This window comes from Sebastes fasciatus, chromosome 4 (genome assembly GCF_043250625.1).
Source record: "Sebastes fasciatus isolate fSebFas1 chromosome 4, fSebFas1.pri, whole genome shotgun sequence".
Classification (NCBI taxonomy): domain Eukaryota; kingdom Metazoa; phylum Chordata; class Actinopteri; order Perciformes; family Sebastidae; genus Sebastes; species Sebastes fasciatus.
This window is the reverse complement of record NC_133798.1, coordinates 29278531-29299204: the sequence shown is the minus strand read 5'-3', so window position 1 is coordinate 29299204 and position 20674 is coordinate 29278531. Positions and strand designations below refer to the sequence as shown.

Sequence of the window (20674 nt, the reverse complement as noted above, 5' to 3'; positions counted from 1 at the left end):
TATTTGCTGAGAGCTGCCGGGATGCAGGGAACCGGCGACTCAGTTTTTTCACTTTGGTGCTGATCTAGTGTTTATCCCTTCTCCTCCAGTTTATTTCAAATGTCTTTATAAACGTCACTATTTTTGTGGACTTTATTTAGCATATTTTTCGGCCCAGATGTCAAGCAAACTTCAGACTTCTGCAGAAGTCCAGGTCAATCCTCTTCCACTCATGTTAACCTGTCGTTAACCTGTGTCCTTCTCAACAAATTACCACACAAGCAGCTTGCGTTTTGGTTTGCTTGGAAACGGTCCGACACCACCAAGTCGTCTCGGACCGGATGTTTTGGTCAGCACCAAAGTACGTTTATTGCGTTCACGTTCGCCCAAACTAAATGTTGGCTTGTAGAAGCGCCCTTAAAGTTGCTTTTCAGTTAAAAAAAAGCAAACTACTACTTCTAGTGAATAATTGATGTTTCTTTGCATTTTTTTATAGATGGAAAACTAGTTTAAACCTTTTTGTGGTAGAGGAAAATTCTGTTTCTCTTAAAGGGACTATTTGTAACTTTCAGAAATGCTTCTTAACAGCGACACCTGTGGCCGTGAAATCAATGAAAGTCAGCGTCGGGCTTGCGCTTGCTCGCTCTAAATATACCTGAACGAGCATCGCGCAAAACAGTGAGGCGACACACATCAGCTAAAACCACAATATCACTCTATATTTCACCTGCTTGGCAGTAATGTTAGCTGACCAGACGAAGGTCTCTCCATGAACATGATTTAGATCTGATCCTAGTGTTGGCTTTTCCTGTCTCAGTGCAGGCTGAGGCAGCGGGGCTCTGCAGCGTGTCTCCCTGCTCTCTCCGCCCGCAGCCGGAGAGAGCAGGGAGACACCGGCACCCGGTCGGTAATGAGACAATAACGTTTCTCTCTGCAGATCTCTCTGTTGGTCTGGAGGAGCTGCAGCATTTTTTCCTGCACAAACATCCACTTTACATTCACTAGATATTCTCAGAGCTAAACTAACTCTTCTGCAGTGTGTAGTGAGCGTGCGTTCACGTCTAGAGGTGGAGTGAGCTGAGCGAGAACGTGTGCACTGTCTGAGTGAAGGCGAGCAGGCAGAGGAGGAGAGGCAGCGGCTACACGCGAACGCACATATGCGAGCGCGCATGTGTCCCGACCCGGTACATTTATACGCTTAAAAAGTTACAAACAGTCCCTTTATATCATCATTCAGATATCCAATTTTATTCAAAATGGTGCTACTTGCCTCAGGGTGAAGACCTCGTATGTAGTGTAAAACATGAATATTGTTTTTAGGCTGTAGATGGTTATTGTTTTGTGATACTTAAAGTCACAATAAAACTTGAGATTGAGAAAATTTTGAGAGCATCTTAATTTGACCTCCTTCCTGTTCAGCAGCGGAGACACAACGCAGATCAAATAAAAGAAATGCACCAATCAGATGTTAGTTAAACACAAACAGACAGTTTGATTGGATGGTAGAGAGGAGGGAGGTTAGGCGACAGAATAAATATATAAATTATTGTTTAATTAATTGTCAAAATAGAAAAGATTTATTGCAATATGAATAGATGAATGTGCAGTATATTATTGTCCTTTCGCACACAATCTTACTCATGTTAAATGATAATTATAATAATGGTAATAATCTTGAAGACTTTCATAAATAAATGTCTGTTAAGTTCACATCTATCGGCAAATGGGATAACAACGATGAATGAGCCTATGGATTTGCAGTATTAAGAACTGGCTGTCTGTGGCGACATTTATGGGAAAAATCACGTGGCGACAGGAGCCGTGCTTCCATTCATACATTTTTATTCGCATTTTGAAAAGCTGTATGGAAATGGCAAATATTCAATAAAACGTCCTCAATTGCGGAAAAATACTTTTTACACTCGCTTGAGTTTTTTTTTTTTTCCTTCGTCGAAAAAATTATTTTATGTGTTAGACAGCGGTAGAAAAGCAACTCCTGTGTTCTGAGAGGTAAAATTACAGTTTATTTAATGGAGTCTGGTGGCTTTGAGGACAGCACAGATAACGGCATCAGTTCCTCGTCAGAAAGGTCTGCTGGCGAGGTAAAGCAGTGAGCATATTCTAAATATAGCGTACACTTAAACTGATATTAGTTACTACTGAATCACAGTAACAAAAACTTCAACACTTCCTGTCTGCGGTCTTACCAGACTCTCCGTTAGTGAACTCTCCTCCGTCCTCACCGTCCACAGGGATCTTCTCATATTTTCCGTGACCAGTGACCACAAATTTGTACTTTTTACCAGCTGCTGAGCCCTGAAGAGACAAAAGATAAATGGTTAGTGCACTGAAATCTTTTTTCATGTATTCGTCATCCTATAACTATTTTACAGTTATACAACTCTGTATTAACCATATCCATCCATCCATCCATCCATCCATCCATCCATCCATCCATCCATCCATCCATCTATCTATCTATCTATCTATCTATCTATCTTATAAATGGTGATTGATAGTTAATTAAACTTAGTTAACAGTATTTTACTGTTAAACAAGGATATGATAATTAATAATATAACATTTGAGTTTATATATATATATATATATATATATATATATATATATATATATAAGTATTTGTTAATGATTAAGATATTATTTGTAAACTTTAAAGAAATTGTTTTTAAAACATCTATAAACATTACATAGATAGATATTTGTAACACTTTGTTAATGGTTAATAATTGGTTTGTAAACCGTCTATAAACATTATTTGGATGACTATTATAAAGTTATAATACCTTGTTAAATGGTTAATAAATACATTGTAAAGCATCTATAAAAAACATTATTTAAATAGTTAATACTTTGTCAATGGTTAATATATATATATATATATATATATATATATAAATAATGTAATAAATGTTTATAGATATTTTACAAACAATTTCTTAAAGGTTTAGAAATCATTTGGTAATCACTAACAAATACTTAATAGTATATAAAACGTTTACAACAATAAACTGTTAATAAATAGTTTACTAATGTAATCAGAATGTAATTATTGCCTCTTATTAAATAATTAGTTTATAAATTATAGCTGATATTACACAAACTAATCATAAAACATACATTATATCATTAGTAAACATGATCAATTATCATTTAATTGTTTAACAGTAAAAAAAACTATTAACTAAGTTTAATTAACTATCAATATACCATTTATAAATGATGGTTATTATAAAGTGTTACCCATTGACATAAGAAAAATATTGAATTAACTGATTTAAATGAAAAAAAAGAAGAAAAAAAAGTAAACAGGGTCATAGGTAGGTAAAGTTTATATGTGCTCACCTTGGCTCTTTGTCCAATCTGCCCTGTTGAGTCTCCAATAATCTCCCACATGTTCTTTTTCTGCATCACATCTCCAGGCCTCACGTCCTGAAAGATCATTCAATAATCAATACAAACATGTCGACAGTCTGTGTTCGGAAAACGCATCAAAATCTTTAAAAAGGAATAGTTTTTTTTGGGAAATGTGCTTTTTTTCAGATGTTGATGTCTGTGTATGGAGTCAGGATGTAGTTAGCTTAGCTTAGCATAAAGACTGGAGGCAGGAGGAAACAGCTAGCCTGGCTCTGCCCCATGTATGGAGGACTAAAACTGCCATTATAATAAACAAATAACTCAATAAATAACTCAATAAATAAATAAAAGCCTCAATCATCAAATTAATGTGCAGGTTAATTTGAAAATACATAAATATGCACAAAAATAGAAAAGTAAGTAAATAAATACATTAAATCTATTTATTTATATTTATTTATTTGATAAATTACTTATTTTTGGATTTCTTTCTTTTCATATTTAATTATTTTCCAATTGATTATTTTCCTTATTTTTTTCTAATTAACCTGTGCATTTATTTGATAATTGAGGCTTTTATTTCTACATATCTTTCTATATAATTTTATTTATTTATTGAGTCATTTATTTATTAATTATAATGGTAGTTTTAGTCCTCCATACAATGGTGCTTTACCAGGGACTAACACCAGAAACCTGAGCTCACAGACCCACACAGCACAGAAGCACTGGGTGGAGGGATACACTGACAAGAAATAGTTACAGCACATAGTGTACTTATTAAACATACAATACCTTGTCTTTCACAAGGTAGAGGTAGTAGTAACATGCAAGATACATTAAAAAAGATAAATAAAAACACATGTTTGTTCTTAAGTTAAAAAAAGGGTATTTTTATTACCTTAATATAACTTTTACTTTTTGCTTTATTTTCCAATGGTTTCTTAATATTAATTCCATTAATTTGAAACAATTAAGCATACTTTTGTTTCTCGTCTACTTTATTTAATGAATAAAATATTTCTCAAATAAAAGAAATTATAAGAGAAATCCTTCAAAGTTACAGCAAAGGAAGAAGCAGTTGTATCTTGTTTCTCCACAAGAGGGAAACCTCACATGACAAAGTTTTAAACTGCACCTGAACACATCACATCACAGTTAGTCAGTGGTGGGAAATAATTTACGAATGTATTTTTTAAAATATAAATATAATTTTAAATAATTTATTAATTTAAGTAAAAGTAGCAATACAACATTGTAAAAAATAAACTAATTTATTAGTTTAATTGTGTTGGTGACTTACGGTCGGTTTGCAGAGTAACTGTCTGCTGCCGTCAGACGAACCCTTCGCCCACTGAGTGATCCGGTTGGCCACGCCCACCTTCAACCCCTCAGCGTCCTGATTCAAAAAAGTTTAGGTTAAATGTATGGAAGCCCATTTCCACCAGTAAAAGAAAAAGAAAAAGAAAAATCCTAGAATTCAACTTTCTCAAAATGAAGAAAGATGACTAAATAATGCAAAATTACTTAGTATCTCAAAATAATGACATAGCATCTCATGATGTAGAAAAAACAAGACAGAAAATGTGTGCAGCCTGTTCAGTGTCAGTGACCTCGGGCCACATTTAGTCGTCAACATTATCTGGCTCAAGCTTCACTAATGTAAACAGACCCTCTTTGAGCTTTGGACTCACTCACTTTATGTTGAATATTGCAGATACAGATACAGTAATGTCAAGTAATGTCACACTGATTTTCCCCATGTCTTAAAGTAAAAGCTCACGTGTAAAAACCCGGTTAGAAACAGTAAAAACATTCGGTTTCTTTCAGCATCCAACTAGTTTTCTCTTGATCCCTGAACCTTTCTGCAGTCATATCATTTTCCCTGAGACACACTCTTTTATTGTTTCGAAAAACTATGTACCAATCCATGTCCATCACCTTCAGTTACACAGCAGCACCGTACTTTTTCTTTTCTTTCATAAACATGGATGTGTTAAGAGAACGGTCATACACAGCACCGTCCTCATACCATGGATGTATGCCTCTTACGCAACTTCTGGTGGCAGAATATGAAATTGGTCTTCTAGTGATTTTATTTTTTGTTTTTAAAAATATAAAATGAAAATCAACCCGTTTTTTTAAGTTTAGTACATCCCTTTTTGACCCTGATAAAACAAATCGCCTTGTATTTAAATTTTTATATTTTAAAATGAAAATCAAATAACCACTCATTTTTTGTATTTTAATATCCTTTTGTAAAAGGAAAATCGAATGACAGAAAGATACACTGACCCGGTCTCTGGGGTCTCTGGTTTCTTACCTTGCAGGTGGCTCCCTTGGTGGGACTCTGGCTCCAGGCTTCTCCGGCCTCAAACAGGTTTTTCTTGGCGGCGACGACCTCAGGTGAGCTGGGCAGGTCGGTCAGTGATGCCTTCACTGCCCGGACCTCCTGCGAGTTCTGCACAACAACAACAACAAAAAGAACAAATGTAAACGTAAATCCAATTTTATTGTCATACATTGTACATAGCACAGTACACAGTGATATTTAGCTACTGCATTTAACCCGTTTATTGGGAGCAGGGAGCAGCTACTGTACAAGGAACAGTTTTTGAAGTCAATGCCTTGCCCAAGGGCACCTCGGCAGTGCCCAGGAGGCGAACTGGCATCTCTCCAGCTACCAATCCACACTCTGTACTTGGTACGAGCGGGTACTTGAAAAAAAGTTCTGAAAAATTTCCAAAAAAGTCAGAAAATATCCGTAAATGTCCGAAAAAAAGGCGAAGAAAGGCAGAAGAAAAGTCAGAAAAAAGTCTGAAAAATGTCCCAAAAATTCCGAAAAAAATTCCAAGAAAGTCAAAAAATATCTGTAAAATGACCGAAAAAAAGGCGAAGAAAGGCAGAAGAAAAGTCAGAAAAAAGTCTGAAAAATGTCCAATAGATGTCTGACAAAATGTCAGAAAAAAGTGAGAAATTTCTGAAGAATGTCTGATGCATTTTCAAATTTGAAAATGAAAACTGGACTTTTACATATTAATAGAAAAGTTTGATTAAATTGTTTAATTTTTAATATTGGCAGCCTTGGACTTCCACACTTTAAAATAGTGCCATGTATGACTAATGTAAAAATAAGATATAAAGAGCATATCAACGCTAGTTTATGGTGAGAATATTTTTCCTTCTTCACACCTGTTATTTGTGTCTTTTATTGCACTTTGTCTCTCCATAAAAAATATAAATAAAAGTGTCTTGCGTTGACCTCCAGGTCACTCAGCGTTATTAATCAACCTGAGGTGAGAAGTGAAAACAGGGAACGGAAGGGTAAAAATAAAGAGGGCTGAGCGTTGAGTGTTCCCATCGTATATCTGTCAGAAATGACAACAGAGTGCTGTGATGTCATCGCCCAGGTGCAGAGATTTGTGACCTCAGCAGAAAAAGGGTCAGAGCTGCTCTTTAACCTTCAGCTGGTTTTAAACAATGAGAGTTTAACGGCTCATCAGCCGCTTCTGAGTGAGCCAAAAACACCAGAGGGGTTACAGGAAGAGTCTGATGTTTGGAGAAATACTCTTATTTCCGTTAATGATGTCAGGTCATTAAATATAAGTCACATTTAGGCAAAAAAAAAGAAAGTCGAAAATTCACTCTTAACAGTTCTTTTTCATAACTAAATAATGGCTGCATTAATCTATATCATATACACTTCCTGCATCGACAAAGACCCACAAAACAAAACAAATCAACACACCCTTAACCACATATGAAACAAACAACTCAACCTCCTCATATCTAGTTAATTTAAATGAAATATATATGAACGTAAACATTTAAACGTCTTTGAATACAATTCATCACTATCGAGAACACTCGTCTTTTATCCTTCACCAACTTTACATTCTGACCACTTTGCCTTCATCATGTCCCAGGTATCATATTCTCTCTGAACACACCTTAACGCTGCGTTTCAGTGTCTTTTAATGTATGTCTTAGAGTGAGTTTTTGTGTGTGTGTGTGTGTGTGAGCTGACCTCCACAGCGTGGGCGTACTGCTCCAGTTTGTCGTCGATCTTGGGCAGCACGACGAGAGGCTGCGTCTTCTTAAAGCTGTTACTGATTCAAACAAAACAACACAAGATACAGACAGTTAGAACAACAGATTCTGGATCAGATCGGTCCCTGAAGTCCACCTGAAGTCACTTTAAAGGTTATAACAACTTAACACCAGAAAAGGAAACAGCAACTGGGATCAGAGACGCCGCTAATCTCACATGTTTGGATCGAGTCTCTGAGATTCAGTTTGCTGACAGACATTAATTTACCTGCTCAGGTAAAGGCTGGCTCACACTAACAGATTTTTCAGATCTTAACAGATGTGTAAAATGTGAGAGAGCGCACACATAACGACATGTTGTGTTAAATTTAACAGTTGTGTTCCTATAAGTGTGTGGAGAGCAATGATTTGGCCAAAACAGCACATCACCCGCTAACAGATTCATTCATGAACAACAAGAGTCCCGACTAAAAGAAAAGGAAATCTCGCAAAATATCTCGCAATCAAACGTGACTTTAGTGTAAACAAACATGGTGGACGACGGGCAGGAAGAATTAGCGATGTTTACTGAAAATTCTCGAAGGATGCAAGGATGGTTGAGGTCATGGAGACACGTTAAATAAACACTAATCAACAAGTTGCTCCTCCATTTCTGAGCTCCATCTTACTACTACTTGCTCATGCATTAGCCGCGGCCGCCATGATGGCGGTGGTTGTCCTTCCTTCTTCAGCCAGCTTGGTTTATTTCTTAATATTCCTCACAACACAGGAATATATGGAAATAATCTTTAGAACCATCAAACAATCGGGGTTTTGCTGACGATTGTCGGGAGGAATCAGACCCAAAATCAGCTTGATTCTCGTGTAGTGTGGACCCGGCATTAGTGTCTGTCTTCACATCTTTACAAATGAACCCTCGGGTCAACTGCGTCCTCTGAACACCGTCCCGTGGTCCCGGTACTCTTATTCTTTAAATCAAAGCATCCACACAGAGGCGTCCCTCCTGCTGAGAGCTCCTCAGAGCCGATAACCTCCTGCTGCAGACTGCATGGAGCCTCCAGACCTCAACAACCACCAGAGAAAACACAGAGAAACCTGCATCTGGATGCAGTTAAGCAGAGCCATAAATCACGGCCTGAGGAAGGTGGAGAGGATATTCACCTTTTCTTCAGCGAACGGTTCAGCGACTCCGTCCTCTCTGTGATCTGAAAAAGAAGAAGAAGAAGTCTGAGGTCATTTTTCTGAAGACTACAGGAAGTTTTTTCATGTCGCCGCCTTGTTTCAGAAGTACGGCCGCAGACTGCCGACAGCTCCGTCCAACACAAACAGAGTCGAGTCTGCTGGCATCCGTCAAACTGTACGAGTCATCGCAGCAGCTACAGGAGCAGAGCATGATGGGAAACAGAACAAGACGCTGTGTGTTTTTACTGTTTTATCCGCTTGCTGTTGAAATAAATCATACTGTAGGATTTTAATTAATCCCATTGTTGTAGTATTTCCGGTCTCTCTTTCTTTTCTCTTCTAATTTTGTCCTCTTTAAGTTTTTCTGTGACTTCATCTCAAAACTTCAGGATGTTAATCTGAAATAAAATCTAAAATATTTTCATGGTTAAGATCATTAACGTAAGTAAGAAAATATGTATTCTTGTGTATTTTTCACTTGTGGGCTCTAAACCCAGTGGTGGAAAGTAACTAAGTACATTTACTCAAGTATACTGTACTCAAAACAATTACTTTCCATTTAAATGGTACATTATACTTCTATTCCACTTTATTATTTCACAGATTAAGATTTTATAGATGTTTTTCGTTTCAATTAACGCACTTCCCACCGTGCAGCCCAGTCGCACATTCACAAAATTGAATGTATTGATTCATGTACATAGACACATATAATATAATTTTTGAATCACCGATAAAAATTGGAGGTTAACGTCTGTTTCTCACATGGATGACTTGTGGGAAGTTCTTTAAACTAATGATACAATTCTGTCTGTAAATGTTTACTACAATGAGGAAAAAGAAAAACTAAAAAGGTGCACAACACACATGCAGTTTCATGCACATGAATATTTCCATCAAACGTCCAGATACAGAAAACCTAAAGTCCACAGAAATGTTGCTTTAAATCTTATGTGCACAATAAAAAGCATCTTTCAGGACTGCAGGGACTCCAAACAAGATAAATTACTATCCTTAACTTAGATAATAAAATATAGTTGTTGAGGACTTTGGTGAGTCTGTGTTCACCAGTGAGGTAGGAAGTAGGAGTCAGGATGCAGCTGTAACACAGCCAGATGTGGGGAGGTCACAACATTTCAAATCTCAGTGAGTTCACAACATGCTGTTCAAACACACACACGTGCAACTTACAAGCTGAGTCTGAACCCGTCAGCTGTGGAGATAACACACAGGTCATTTCTGTCACTAGGTTTGTTTACTAAAGTGACATCATTCTACACGTCAGGTCAGTAATCTGGATTAGTTCATGTAAATTCACCCCAAAACACAGCAAAACCTATTTTTCCAGAGTATTTTCTATTTATTCAGATAATCTCTGTGATCTAAAGTTATCAGCTTCATTTAAAATCTCAGAGAGCTTAGTCATGACATCACTTCCTGTCTGGCCTCGGTTCCACTACCTTCTGTAACTCAATACATCGCTCATTTAAGAAATGAAGCGTGTCCCTGGAGTTTACTTTCCATATGAAGTAGTAGAATAACAGTGTGTAGCTCCTCGGGTGATGTTTACCTTGTGAGTGGGAGTTTTGGGACTGAAGGGACTGAACGTCTCGTCTCCGTCCACGCTGGACGAACTCAGGCTCTTCATCCTCTCGGCTGCCTCCGTCCTCCTCCTCTCGATGTCCTCCTTCATCCGTCTCCTCTCCTCCTGGGAGTCAGATCAACAGACATTGTTAAACTCTACATTTCTACATTCAACGTCTGATTAGATGCAGTGCTTGAAGTGGAAAAAAACAAATGCCAGTACTCTTATTCACATGTTGGCGTCTGTTTTGGCCGCTATCAGCGATCTCTTGCGACTTATTTTATTTATTAATTATTTCTTTAAGCATGTTAAACTGTGGTTTTATTGCTATATTATTATACTTGGGCTATGCGTCTTCTATAGTAGGCCTCTAATACTCCAATAATATTCACACTGGAACATTATTGGGTTGAGCACTGGTTAGAAGTTAATAATAGATTTTTTGGCCACTAGAGGGCAGACTATGTGGAGTTAGTCTGCCCTCTTGCTAAAAAACGCACGTTATCTTCTTAGGCTACATCCACACTTATACGTTTTTGTTTTAAAATGCTTTTTTAAAACGAAAACGATCTCAGTCCAGACAAGCGTTTTAGGGCCGTTTCTGATTTAATCTCCGTCCATACAACCACGCCTGTACACTGGGCATGCCGTGCCTCCACACAGTGAGGCATACAGCTTATTAAATAAACACTGGTATCGGATCGGTACTCGGTATCGGCCGATATCCAAAGTCCATCGGTATCGGGACTGAAAAAGTTGGATCGGTGCTTCCATAGTAAATATCTAATATTTTAAGTCTTTAATCACCTCCTCTTTGGCCATCCGTTGCTGCTCCTCCTCCTCCCTCCGACGCTCCTCTTCCACCCGGACTCGACGCCTCTCCTCCCTCTTCTTCTTCAGCTCCTCCAGCTCCTGCTCGGCCTCCACCTGTCGGTGTCTCAGCTGCTCCAGCTCCTGGCTCCCCTTCTGCTGGAGGCTCAGCTGGATCTTCTCCAGACGCTGCTCCGTCTCCAGGATGGCCTCCGCTTCCTCCGGCTCCACGGCTCGGCTGCAAACACCGGGGAGGTTTTTAAATATGAAAAACTCATTTTATTATTGACCTGAGCTGAGTCTGTCAGCCAGTGTACTATGTGCCAAAACTATGTGGACACCCTTGATAGTCAAAGTTGAGTCGAGAACTTCTTGTCTTTCGGATTTTCTATCCATATTCTCAGATAATTGGATATCTACCGCTGTACTGGCTGAGAAAAGTTAAACCTTTGTCATTTTACCACTCCAGCCATAAATAAATCATACTACACACCTGGTGGACCTTTTTGTCATGTTGTTCTTGTATGACATCACTTCCTCTTTGGTGGCGTCTCCATTGGCGTCGCTGTGTTTCGGCTCTTGGTGAAGGAACACCTTGGACGTGTAGGAGATTTTAACTTCTTTTCTTTTCTCCACCTGAACATGAAAAGTTCAACAGATCTTCTTTTCAGCTTGCTTATGAAGACTTGTGACATTATCTGGTCTGGGTCTGAATGATGTAATTCTTTACTTGGACTTGTCTCAAATAATCTGAAATAAAATTTCTCAATCTCAAATGACTTTAGTCTAATTTGTCCAGAATTATTTGAAAATTGACTTGGACATGTCTAGAATAACTTTGAGACTCCACAACAGACTTGTGTGGAATTACTTTAGACTTGATTTAGACTTGTCTCAAATAACTTGACAGGAAACTTCACTCAGACTTGGTACGAATATCTTGAGACTCGACTCAAATGACTTGAGACTTGAATGATTTCAGGCATCATTTGGAGTTTTCTCAAATAACTTGAAATATGACTCAGTCTTGTCTCAAATTAGTTTTGAAACCTGAAGCTCTTGAGACGTGATTTGACCAATCACAAATAATTGGAGACTTGACTCAAACTCGTCTCTGACAACCTGAGACTTGACTATAACCTGCCTCGAATAATGTAAGACTTGATAACAGACTTGTGTCAGACTACTTTAGACTTGACTTAGACCTGTCTCAAATGATGGTATACATGGACTTGTTTTGAACAACTTGAAATATGATTTAGTCTTGTCTTGAGTGCCTTGAGACTTGACTCGGATTCACCCTGAGGGTGACTCAGACATGTCTTTGATTCTTGTCTTCAAAGGACTAAGTCTTAGTCCTTTGAAGACTTTAGACTTGACTTAGACATCTCAAATTACTATACTTGGACTTGTGTTAAATAACTTGAAATTGACTTGGAACTGTTTTGAATTACTTGAGACTTGACTCAGACTTGTCTTTGACACGTTTCAAAGGACTAATGACTTGTCTAATGAACATCGACTCTTGACTTGTTACGAATTTAGACTCAACCTGGACTTTTCTCAAATTACTTCAAACTTTAGTCCAACCTGTCTCGAATCATTTTAAACTTGGCTTGGACCTGTTTTGAATTACTTCAGACTTGTCTTAGACTCGTCTGAAATGACTTGGACTTGTATTAAATAACTTAAAATATGACCTAATCTTCTTTCGAATGATTTGAGACTTTGAGACTCAGACATGTCTAGAATATATTAAAGCTTTAAAACATCAGTTGTTCGATGAGGAACTCTTACCTCTGTATTCGGCCTCTGAATCTCCTCCCTCCTCCTGGTCATCACCTCCTCTCTCTTCCTCTTGTCCTCTTCTTCCTCCTCCCTCCTCACCCTCTCAGCTCGAATCGCCTCCTCCTCACGCTCCTTCCTCCTCTCCATTGCCACCCCGGCGCTGTCTTCCTTTGCATGCTCCTGTCTCTGGAGTCGGCTGGAGGACATGACCGAGGCCTGGGCGGTCTTCACGGGTACAGCTTTGTTTATCGAGTCCTCCTCTTCGTCCTCGTCCTCCTCGCCTCCCTGGCTGAGCTCCTGCAGGCGCTGCTGCCTCCGTCTCTCTCGGCGCTGCGTCCAGTCGCTGAAGCCTTCGTCCTCCTCCAGAGACAGCGAGCTGCTCGGCTTCAGGTCACCGTCGTACCTGAGGACGAGACGGGAAAGGGGAGTCAGGACGTTAGCTGATGTGAAACAGCAGCAGGTGTTTCAAACTAACAAACCAGACTTCATGAACAACCCCGTATTAAATCTTTAAATAACACATTCGGCAGAAGACAGTGCAATGTGCAATACCGAAACACGATGAAAAGACAACACAGAAGTAGGGATTGAACACTAAAAACAAATTACATCAAACACCAGAGATAAACAGAAAAATGAAAACGCTGTCTTCAGCAGGTTACAGTTTGGTGTCATCAGCAAAGAAAGACACTGTGCTCATCATAAGGAGACAAAACCGATAAAATAACCATCCAAACACATAATCTGATTGTTTCTTGTTTAAAAGTTTCCTTAAAAGAACTTTTAGTATTTTAATTACTTCACTGAAACAAAATGCATTCCTCTAAACAACGGGGGTTGCACCTCTGAGGTCCATGACAGTAACTAAATAAATGTGTCTATATTAGGGCTGCAAAGATAACACGCAAAATTCATTAAAGCAATCAATTATAATCCAGTAATATACTGTTTATTATTCTGAAATGGGACATTTTGCATAATGAGTACTTTTGTTACTTAAGTATATTTTGAAGTAAAGTTTTGAATGCAGGACTTTTACTATATATCTGTGTACTCCTGTCTGGTGTCATCTTGAGTACATTCAGTACAACACTTTGGTCTACAATAAAATATTTTCACAACTACCTGCCAGATTACTACGACATTTGATGTGAATATTCTTAGTCTCCAGAGGATAAACAGCTCCTCCAGCACCACCATCAAGAAACCATCTCTTGCTCCATCACATCACCATTCCCACCTGTATGTTCTCCCAGTGTTAAGAGGAGCAGATTAAACTGAGTAAAACATTTCTCCACTGATTAGCTCCTGTAATCACAGAGCCATTAGCAGCAGAGAGCAGCTGACCGGTGAACCTCCAACGCAGCTGAAACAACAACCAGTAAAAACAGGAAATGGACTTCTGGTCAGAAGAGCATTAAAGTAATATTTGTGTGGGATTCTCTCTGACGTTTGTTTGTCATAACTGCAGTTTATGGTAACACTTTGTTTTACAGGTCTGCAAATTTCATGGTAATTAGGTGATAATTAGCAAGTAACATATTTTAAATTTCTTTGGACTGACTGCCCAATTAACCCAATATTTACCTCAATTTATCGAAAATTACTTTATTCTAAATATGATTTAAACATTATATGCTAAAATAGCATATAGTGGTTTACTGTCGGTAGGAAACAAGAAACAAATCCTACAAACTGCAACCTGCAGCTCCTCTGTGACGGCTCAGTACTGAACTCAGGATGTTTGGAGAAATCATCCATCAACACTGCAGCTCTGCAGGGAAATCACTGCAGTATAATGTAAAATCCCAGTTATTTCATGTTTTATTCAAGTGTTAAATATGAATTAAGTTTTGATTCAGAGAACTTATGGTTGAACACATTCTCTCCCCGCTGAGTAAAAGTAATGAAAGTGTGTTTTGTGTTCCCGGGAGCTGGCAGAAAGGAATTCACTCAGCATTCCCAAGATGATTAAGACGCCTGGCCGGCCGGCGGAGCCCCCGCTGCATTATGGGAGTCTCTCAGCAGCTAATCAGCCTTAACGAGCGCCGACGTTTCTGTTCCTGTTGTGTGTGCCGACACCTGGACAGATTCAGAGTGAGTCGAGGTGGAGATACATCCGTCAGGAAACACCTCCACCACCTCTCACGGTCATGTTTTCTGTCAGATGCTGCGATCATTTTATGCATCTTGTTCGACAAGAAGGACGTGTACAGACGAATGAGGACAGAAATGTCAACATTAATAATCCCAGAGAATTCCCATTCACCTCGTCTCACTTCACCATCAATGGAAATGTTAAATGTTGGAAACCTAACGTCTATTTTTTGCCACAGCTGATAAATTTACCGGACTTCTTTCTGCGCATTGATATGATTGGATGTGGTCCTCCAGAAATAACAGATCATAGAACGACGTGATTGACCAATCAGAATCGAGTATTTTAATAAATACTGTTACTGCTGGCATGAAAGTGAAGAACACTACGGGTCGGTTTTGACCTCAGAATTACTCTGAAAACTTGAGGATTTTTTCAAACTGAAAGCGATCAAATCATTTCTATATCAATAAAATCATTTCTTAAATCAATATTTTGTGTCAAATTATTGACTTCTTTAGTACGTATCCGTGTAATAAGCTGGATAATGTACAGTGAGCTGATTGTTATTGCAAAAAGAACCCCGACAGGGTGATTCAAGACCTGTTCACCCTGTCGGGGTTCATCTCGCAATAACGACAGGCTCACAGTACATTATCCCTTACATGTAGTATAGATTATTTTATTTGATATTTACGTTTGTCTTCTACTTCAGCATTCTCAATAGTCGCAACTCAACCGCAAACTGGGATTTCTACGTTTCTGTTTGTGTACAAATTAAATAAACACGGGAAAAGGTGGACCAAATGTGGATTAATCCACCGCTAGAAATAGTCCCCAACAAATGCACTATTTCTTCCTGTTTGTTTGATAAAAACTACAATGAGCAGCTGTTTTAGGGAATTACTGATGAAACTATATATTTGTGTTTTTAAAGATTTACGTCTTCAGTATGGGTTTGGAGCTGAGAGACACAGTCGGACACATTGTGGGTTGATGGCTGATTAGATAACCGGATGTAGAGTCATCCAGGTAACTGGACAGTTTAATTTGAGCAGAAGATTGATGGTTACTTCAACCAACATCTGTTGGTTCTAACTCTGCCAGCACTTGACCTCTGACCTCCTTGTATCCAGGAAATCCTGCAGCAAACTTTGCAGAAAGGGGATTTCAACACAGCATTACATCACCGCTGAGTCTTGTACAGAAAACCTTTCAATTACAGGCTGCGACCTCACAGCGAGTCACCGCAGCCTGAAAGCAGCCGAGCCCGTGATGTGACGGAGGAGAAGGTGTCGTAGGCTGTGATTAAAAGTCGTCTGAAACGCCACAAGCTTTGACGTGGTGGTAGTAAACATTCTTCAGAGGTTGTGTAATGAGAGAGCAGCTGTGTGTTTGTCTTCACATCAGGAGGGAAGAGGCAGCTTCTCCCAATGGAAACATTTGTTTTATGTAAGCAGACATGCGTTGAAAACTCCGTAAACCGAGCAGGCGTAATGGCGAGGAGCTTTAAGTTTCACAGCTGGGGAAACATGAGGACGAACTCTTTAAACTCAACGCAGTCACACAGTTAGCAGCTTGTGCAGGAAGTCACTGGTCACGAGACGAATGAGTGAATAATGTTCTGCACTTAATAACTTCCTGTTCCCATGATGACATGAACAAGGAATTCAAGGACTTCTTTAATGTTTGCGGCTAGACGGAGAAATAATTAACCTCTGAAATGTTTTGGTTCAACCCTCTTAAAGCATTTTGTAACTTTGTTTTGTGCTGTATAAATAAAGTTTATTATTATTCAGCCCAGTCGCAAAGCAGCACGTGAAATAGTCACGAAATTGAATGTACAAAAATACGTTTTCACATTTGTGTACATAGACACAAATTTAACGTTGTCTTTGTGATGGTCAGCACAAAATCAATTTGTATTTAATCCACGTACTTGTGAACAAGGAAGTATAAAGAGTGACGAACGCCGCGCAGGGAGGAGATCAGGGTGAATGGATGAGTCAAAAAACACCCGACTTTTGCCCAAGAGACCGGCGTTTGTGTCCCGTGTAAAACTAGAAGTCAAAGTTGATTTATTTTTCAAGTAACTTCCGTACTTAAGTTACGACACTTCCAGTGTTATTTCAACCCAAACCGTGATCTTTTCCTAAAGCTAACTAAGTAGTTTTTGTCACGTAACTTCCGTACTTAAGTGACAGCACTTCCGGTGTTTTTTTTTTTAACCCAAACAGCGATCTTTTCCTGATGCTAACTGAGTCGTTTTCGTGAGGTAGCCTCAGTACTTAAGTTACGGTGGAGTTATTTTAACCCAAACTGTGATCTTTTCTTAAAGCTAACTAAGTAGTTTGTTGCCTAAGTCTAACCAATTCGATTTTTTCCCAAACCTAACGAAGTAGTTTTAGCTCTTACTGGAGCATAAATTAACACGTGCGTCTCGTGTTGCCGGACATTCGTAGGAAAAAGCACGAAAAATATGTCGTTGAAAGTCGTGCTGAGGGTCACGAAAAAAAAGGGAAATTCGTGTCTATGAACACGATTCAAATAGATTACATTTCTTGGCTATTTCACAAACTGCTGTGAGACTGAGCTGTATTATTTCTGATTATGTAGTCTATCAAACTGTTTGTCTGTACGTACTTGCTCTCCTCCGCCGGTGTCCCGTCCTCCGGTGAGGACTCTCCGGGTAGCGAGCCGCCGCTGGTCCAGCTGGTAGACTCCCGGGCTCGTCGACGGCGCTCCCTCTCCACCTCCTCAGCATCCTCCACGCTCCTCTGAGCTGTCAGCCTGCAGACGGAGGAGGACACAGTTAGCGACAGAATACCAGTAAGCTACTCCAGGTGAAGTAAATCTCAAATGTATCTGTAGTTGAGCACTTTTATTTTCCAAGCAGAATATTGGATGTTTTACATTTTATTCTATCGTACATACAGTAGACAATTTATGCTCCAAGATTGTTGGACCCATCATATATAATTTTTTGCTTTTTATACTACGTCACGTCCTCTCAGCATCGTTCATTATTCTACGTCACTAGCTCTGAGCGTAGCATATTCATGTGGATGCGTTTACATTGCAGTCAGTACAGCTTACATGGTGTGAAATGACACGCCAAAAGCAACAACAGTGTTGTGATAGCACAGGAAATGACTTGATGACTTGATGATTGATCAACCGGACACATTTTCTCCATTAATTGATTTACTGTACGGTGACAAATTGCTGGTTTTGTCAACATTTCAAAACTCTAAAATATTCAGTCTACAGGGATATACCATAAAACAGAGAAAAGCAGCAATAATCCAACACAGTCTCACGGCAGTTCATGAAATAGTCACGAAATTTAATCTATCTGATTTGTGTACATAGACACGAATTTCTCTTTTTTCGTGTGAAACTTAGCACGACTTTCAACAATGTCTTTTTTGTGCGTTTTCCTACGAATGTCCAGCAACATGTGACGTAAGTGTCAATTTCCGCTTCAGTCTTTAAACAAAAACAAAAAAAACTTAGGTTTAGGAAAAGATCGCGGTTTGGGTTAAAACAACACTGGAAGTGGCGTAACTTAAGTTCTGAAGTTACGTTACAAATAAATCAACGTTGACTTCACATGGGACATGAACAGCGGTCTCCTGGGAGAATGTCAGTTTTTATTGATCCATCCATCCACCCCGACCTCCTCCCTACACGGCGTTCACCGCTCTTTATACTTCCCGGTTCACAATTACGTGGATTACATATGACTAGGTTTTGTGCTGACCATCACGAAAAAAATGTGAAATTCGTGTCCATGTAAACGAATCAATACATTTAACTTTGTGACTATTTCATGAACTGCTCACATTTAAGAAGCTGGAAATAAAGGATGTTTGTAAAGTGACTGAAAGGATTCATCAATTATCAAAATATATATCATAATATTTACAATAATTTCTCCACAAAATGTTATTCATTGTAAAAAAAAAAAAAATCTTTATACTGTAAAATGTACGCTCAGAAATGAGACAAATATAATTCCACATAAAAGATTAAGTTGTCAGAAACTTTGAAAAGTTTCTCAGCTCAATGACACAAAATCCCCCAAATTACCAAATCACTTAAATGCTGATTTTAACACGTAATGAGTACTTTTCCATTGCGGTACTGCTCCTCACAGATGACGTCTTTAATCACTGGTGGTTGGGAAACAATAAATGAGAAACATTTGTTACGTATCACACGCGACACGCTGACTGACTGACTCATGGTCGCTTTCTCAACAAGGAGTCAGTGAAATCGTGAGGAGGATGAGATCCGACCGGAACAACATCTGCAGAGCTTTGGACCAGAAATGTTTATCTGCAGGATAAACACATGTGCTCTTCACCTCGTGTCCAGCGTGACATCACAGCATTTATTACAAACACTGTTAATCTTTATTTATCCAGAGACGAGGTGCCAAACATGAAGACTCACACATGAATGAATGATTCTTTCAACAACGACAGCTTTAATCCAAGAACTTCCCCTCAGCTGGAGACAACATGGTGACGTGAAACAGAGTGTTTCTTCTTCACTTTAAAACAGTTTGTTGTTTGTTTGATCATTGCAATCTGCATTAGGAGATTTTGAAAGAGGATTTTTGGATCTTGGAAATAGAGTCAACGTTAGCTGTGCTAAGTTTGGAAATAACTGAAAGGGTTAATTCGGATTTCTTGAAGTGGGGTTGTATGTATACTTCGGTGTTCTAGGAGGTCAAATTACTGCTTTTGTGAATGGAGTCTGGTGGCCTTGAAGAGAGCGATATAACATCTTCAGTTCCCCGTCAGAAAGGGCTGTGTGACGGCGAGGTGAAGCGGCTGTCGACGCCGACCGCCATCAACGTTACTGTATGTGACGTTAATACACTGACTATACTTCAGGTCACATGGGATAAAGTTTAAGAAGTGCTTGAAGGGAAAATAGCATTTCGACGCTAAAACATACTTTGACAAAAATGTGAATGTTCAGACTTGAATACATAAGGAACGCTTTTACTGAGTAAATCCGAAACCTGTAAGCTGGTCTCTGGCTTGTGTTGATGTTGATCTTGTTTCAGGACTAACAGCTCGATAAGCTCCATGTGGCTGCTCAGGTGTCCAGTTACTGAACTCACATTTGGGTTCTGGGTCACTAACGGATCCCTAATGGCTCCATCTGTTCCTCCTCTTTAACAGAGGGGTCGATGAAGGTCAGACACGCTGTGACCTCTGACCCTGTTTGCACCTTCCTGTGTTCTCAGAGATTTACATTAACCAGATTCAGGGATAAAAACTGATCAATAAATTACAAAAACTCATCATCTCCTGCACCTCCACACTGTTCTCCATCACTGTTTATAGCTTTTATCACATCAGATTTCTGCTATTTTTGCTACTTGATCTCTATTGTTCTAAGTAAATATTCTGAAATAAGTCTGAATAAGACAACTAAGTGTGACAACAAATCCAGGTTTAGTTTCTGCAGCTGACTGACAAGAGACTAATCCAAAAGTAATCACTGTAAACGTCTCTTAGAGTTAAAGATATGATCCTTGGGTATGCGCCAAAACCAGACCGGCACAGTGCCGGATCAAGATTCAACCTTCAACCAGAGGTCAGTTACTGATAAGCTTTAACACTCGTCAGCATCAGCATCACTTCCTCCTCCATGTGTCCGCCCGTCCTTCCTGTTGGCAGACGGAGGGACGAGCAGACAGGAAGTGAATGGACTGACGGAGGTGGAGAGGCCGGTGAACAGCTGGATGTGGGTCAGAAACTCTCTGATGGAGGCTGTGCCTGGACCGG

The 20674-nt window shown here is 39.1% G+C and overlaps 1 protein-coding gene across 3 annotated transcripts in view; it reads right to left on the bottom strand.

The window, feature by feature from the left end:
- The window catches only part of lsp1a (lymphocyte specific protein 1 a), a 38268-nt gene that overhangs the window by 5367 nt on the left and 12227 nt on the right, over positions 1-20674 (bottom strand). The window contains exons 3-15 of one of the 3 annotated variants that reach the window (XM_074633463.1): positions 17511-17657; positions 12779-13172; positions 11475-11617; positions 10979-11219; positions 10157-10294; positions 8566-8609; positions 7382-7463; positions 5678-5815; positions 4658-4753; positions 3343-3429; positions 2187-2295; positions 880-954; positions 708-838 (exon numbers count right to left, since the gene is read on the bottom strand). In XM_074633463.1, coding sequence (XP_074489564.1) covers positions 723-838; positions 880-954; positions 2187-2295; positions 3343-3429; positions 4658-4753; positions 5678-5815; positions 7382-7463; positions 8566-8609; positions 10157-10294; positions 10979-11219; positions 11475-11617; positions 12779-13172; positions 17511-17657 — 1810 coding nt within the window. In that variant the 3' untranslated portion in view covers positions 708-722. Of the gene's footprint in view, positions 1-707; positions 839-879; positions 955-2186; positions 2296-3342; positions 3430-4657; positions 4754-5677; positions 5816-7381; positions 7464-8565; positions 8610-10156; positions 10295-10978; positions 11220-11474; positions 11618-12778; positions 13173-17510; positions 17658-20674 lie in introns of those variants that run through there. The other 2 variants (XM_074633464.1, XM_074633465.1) reach the window with 2 other exon arrangements.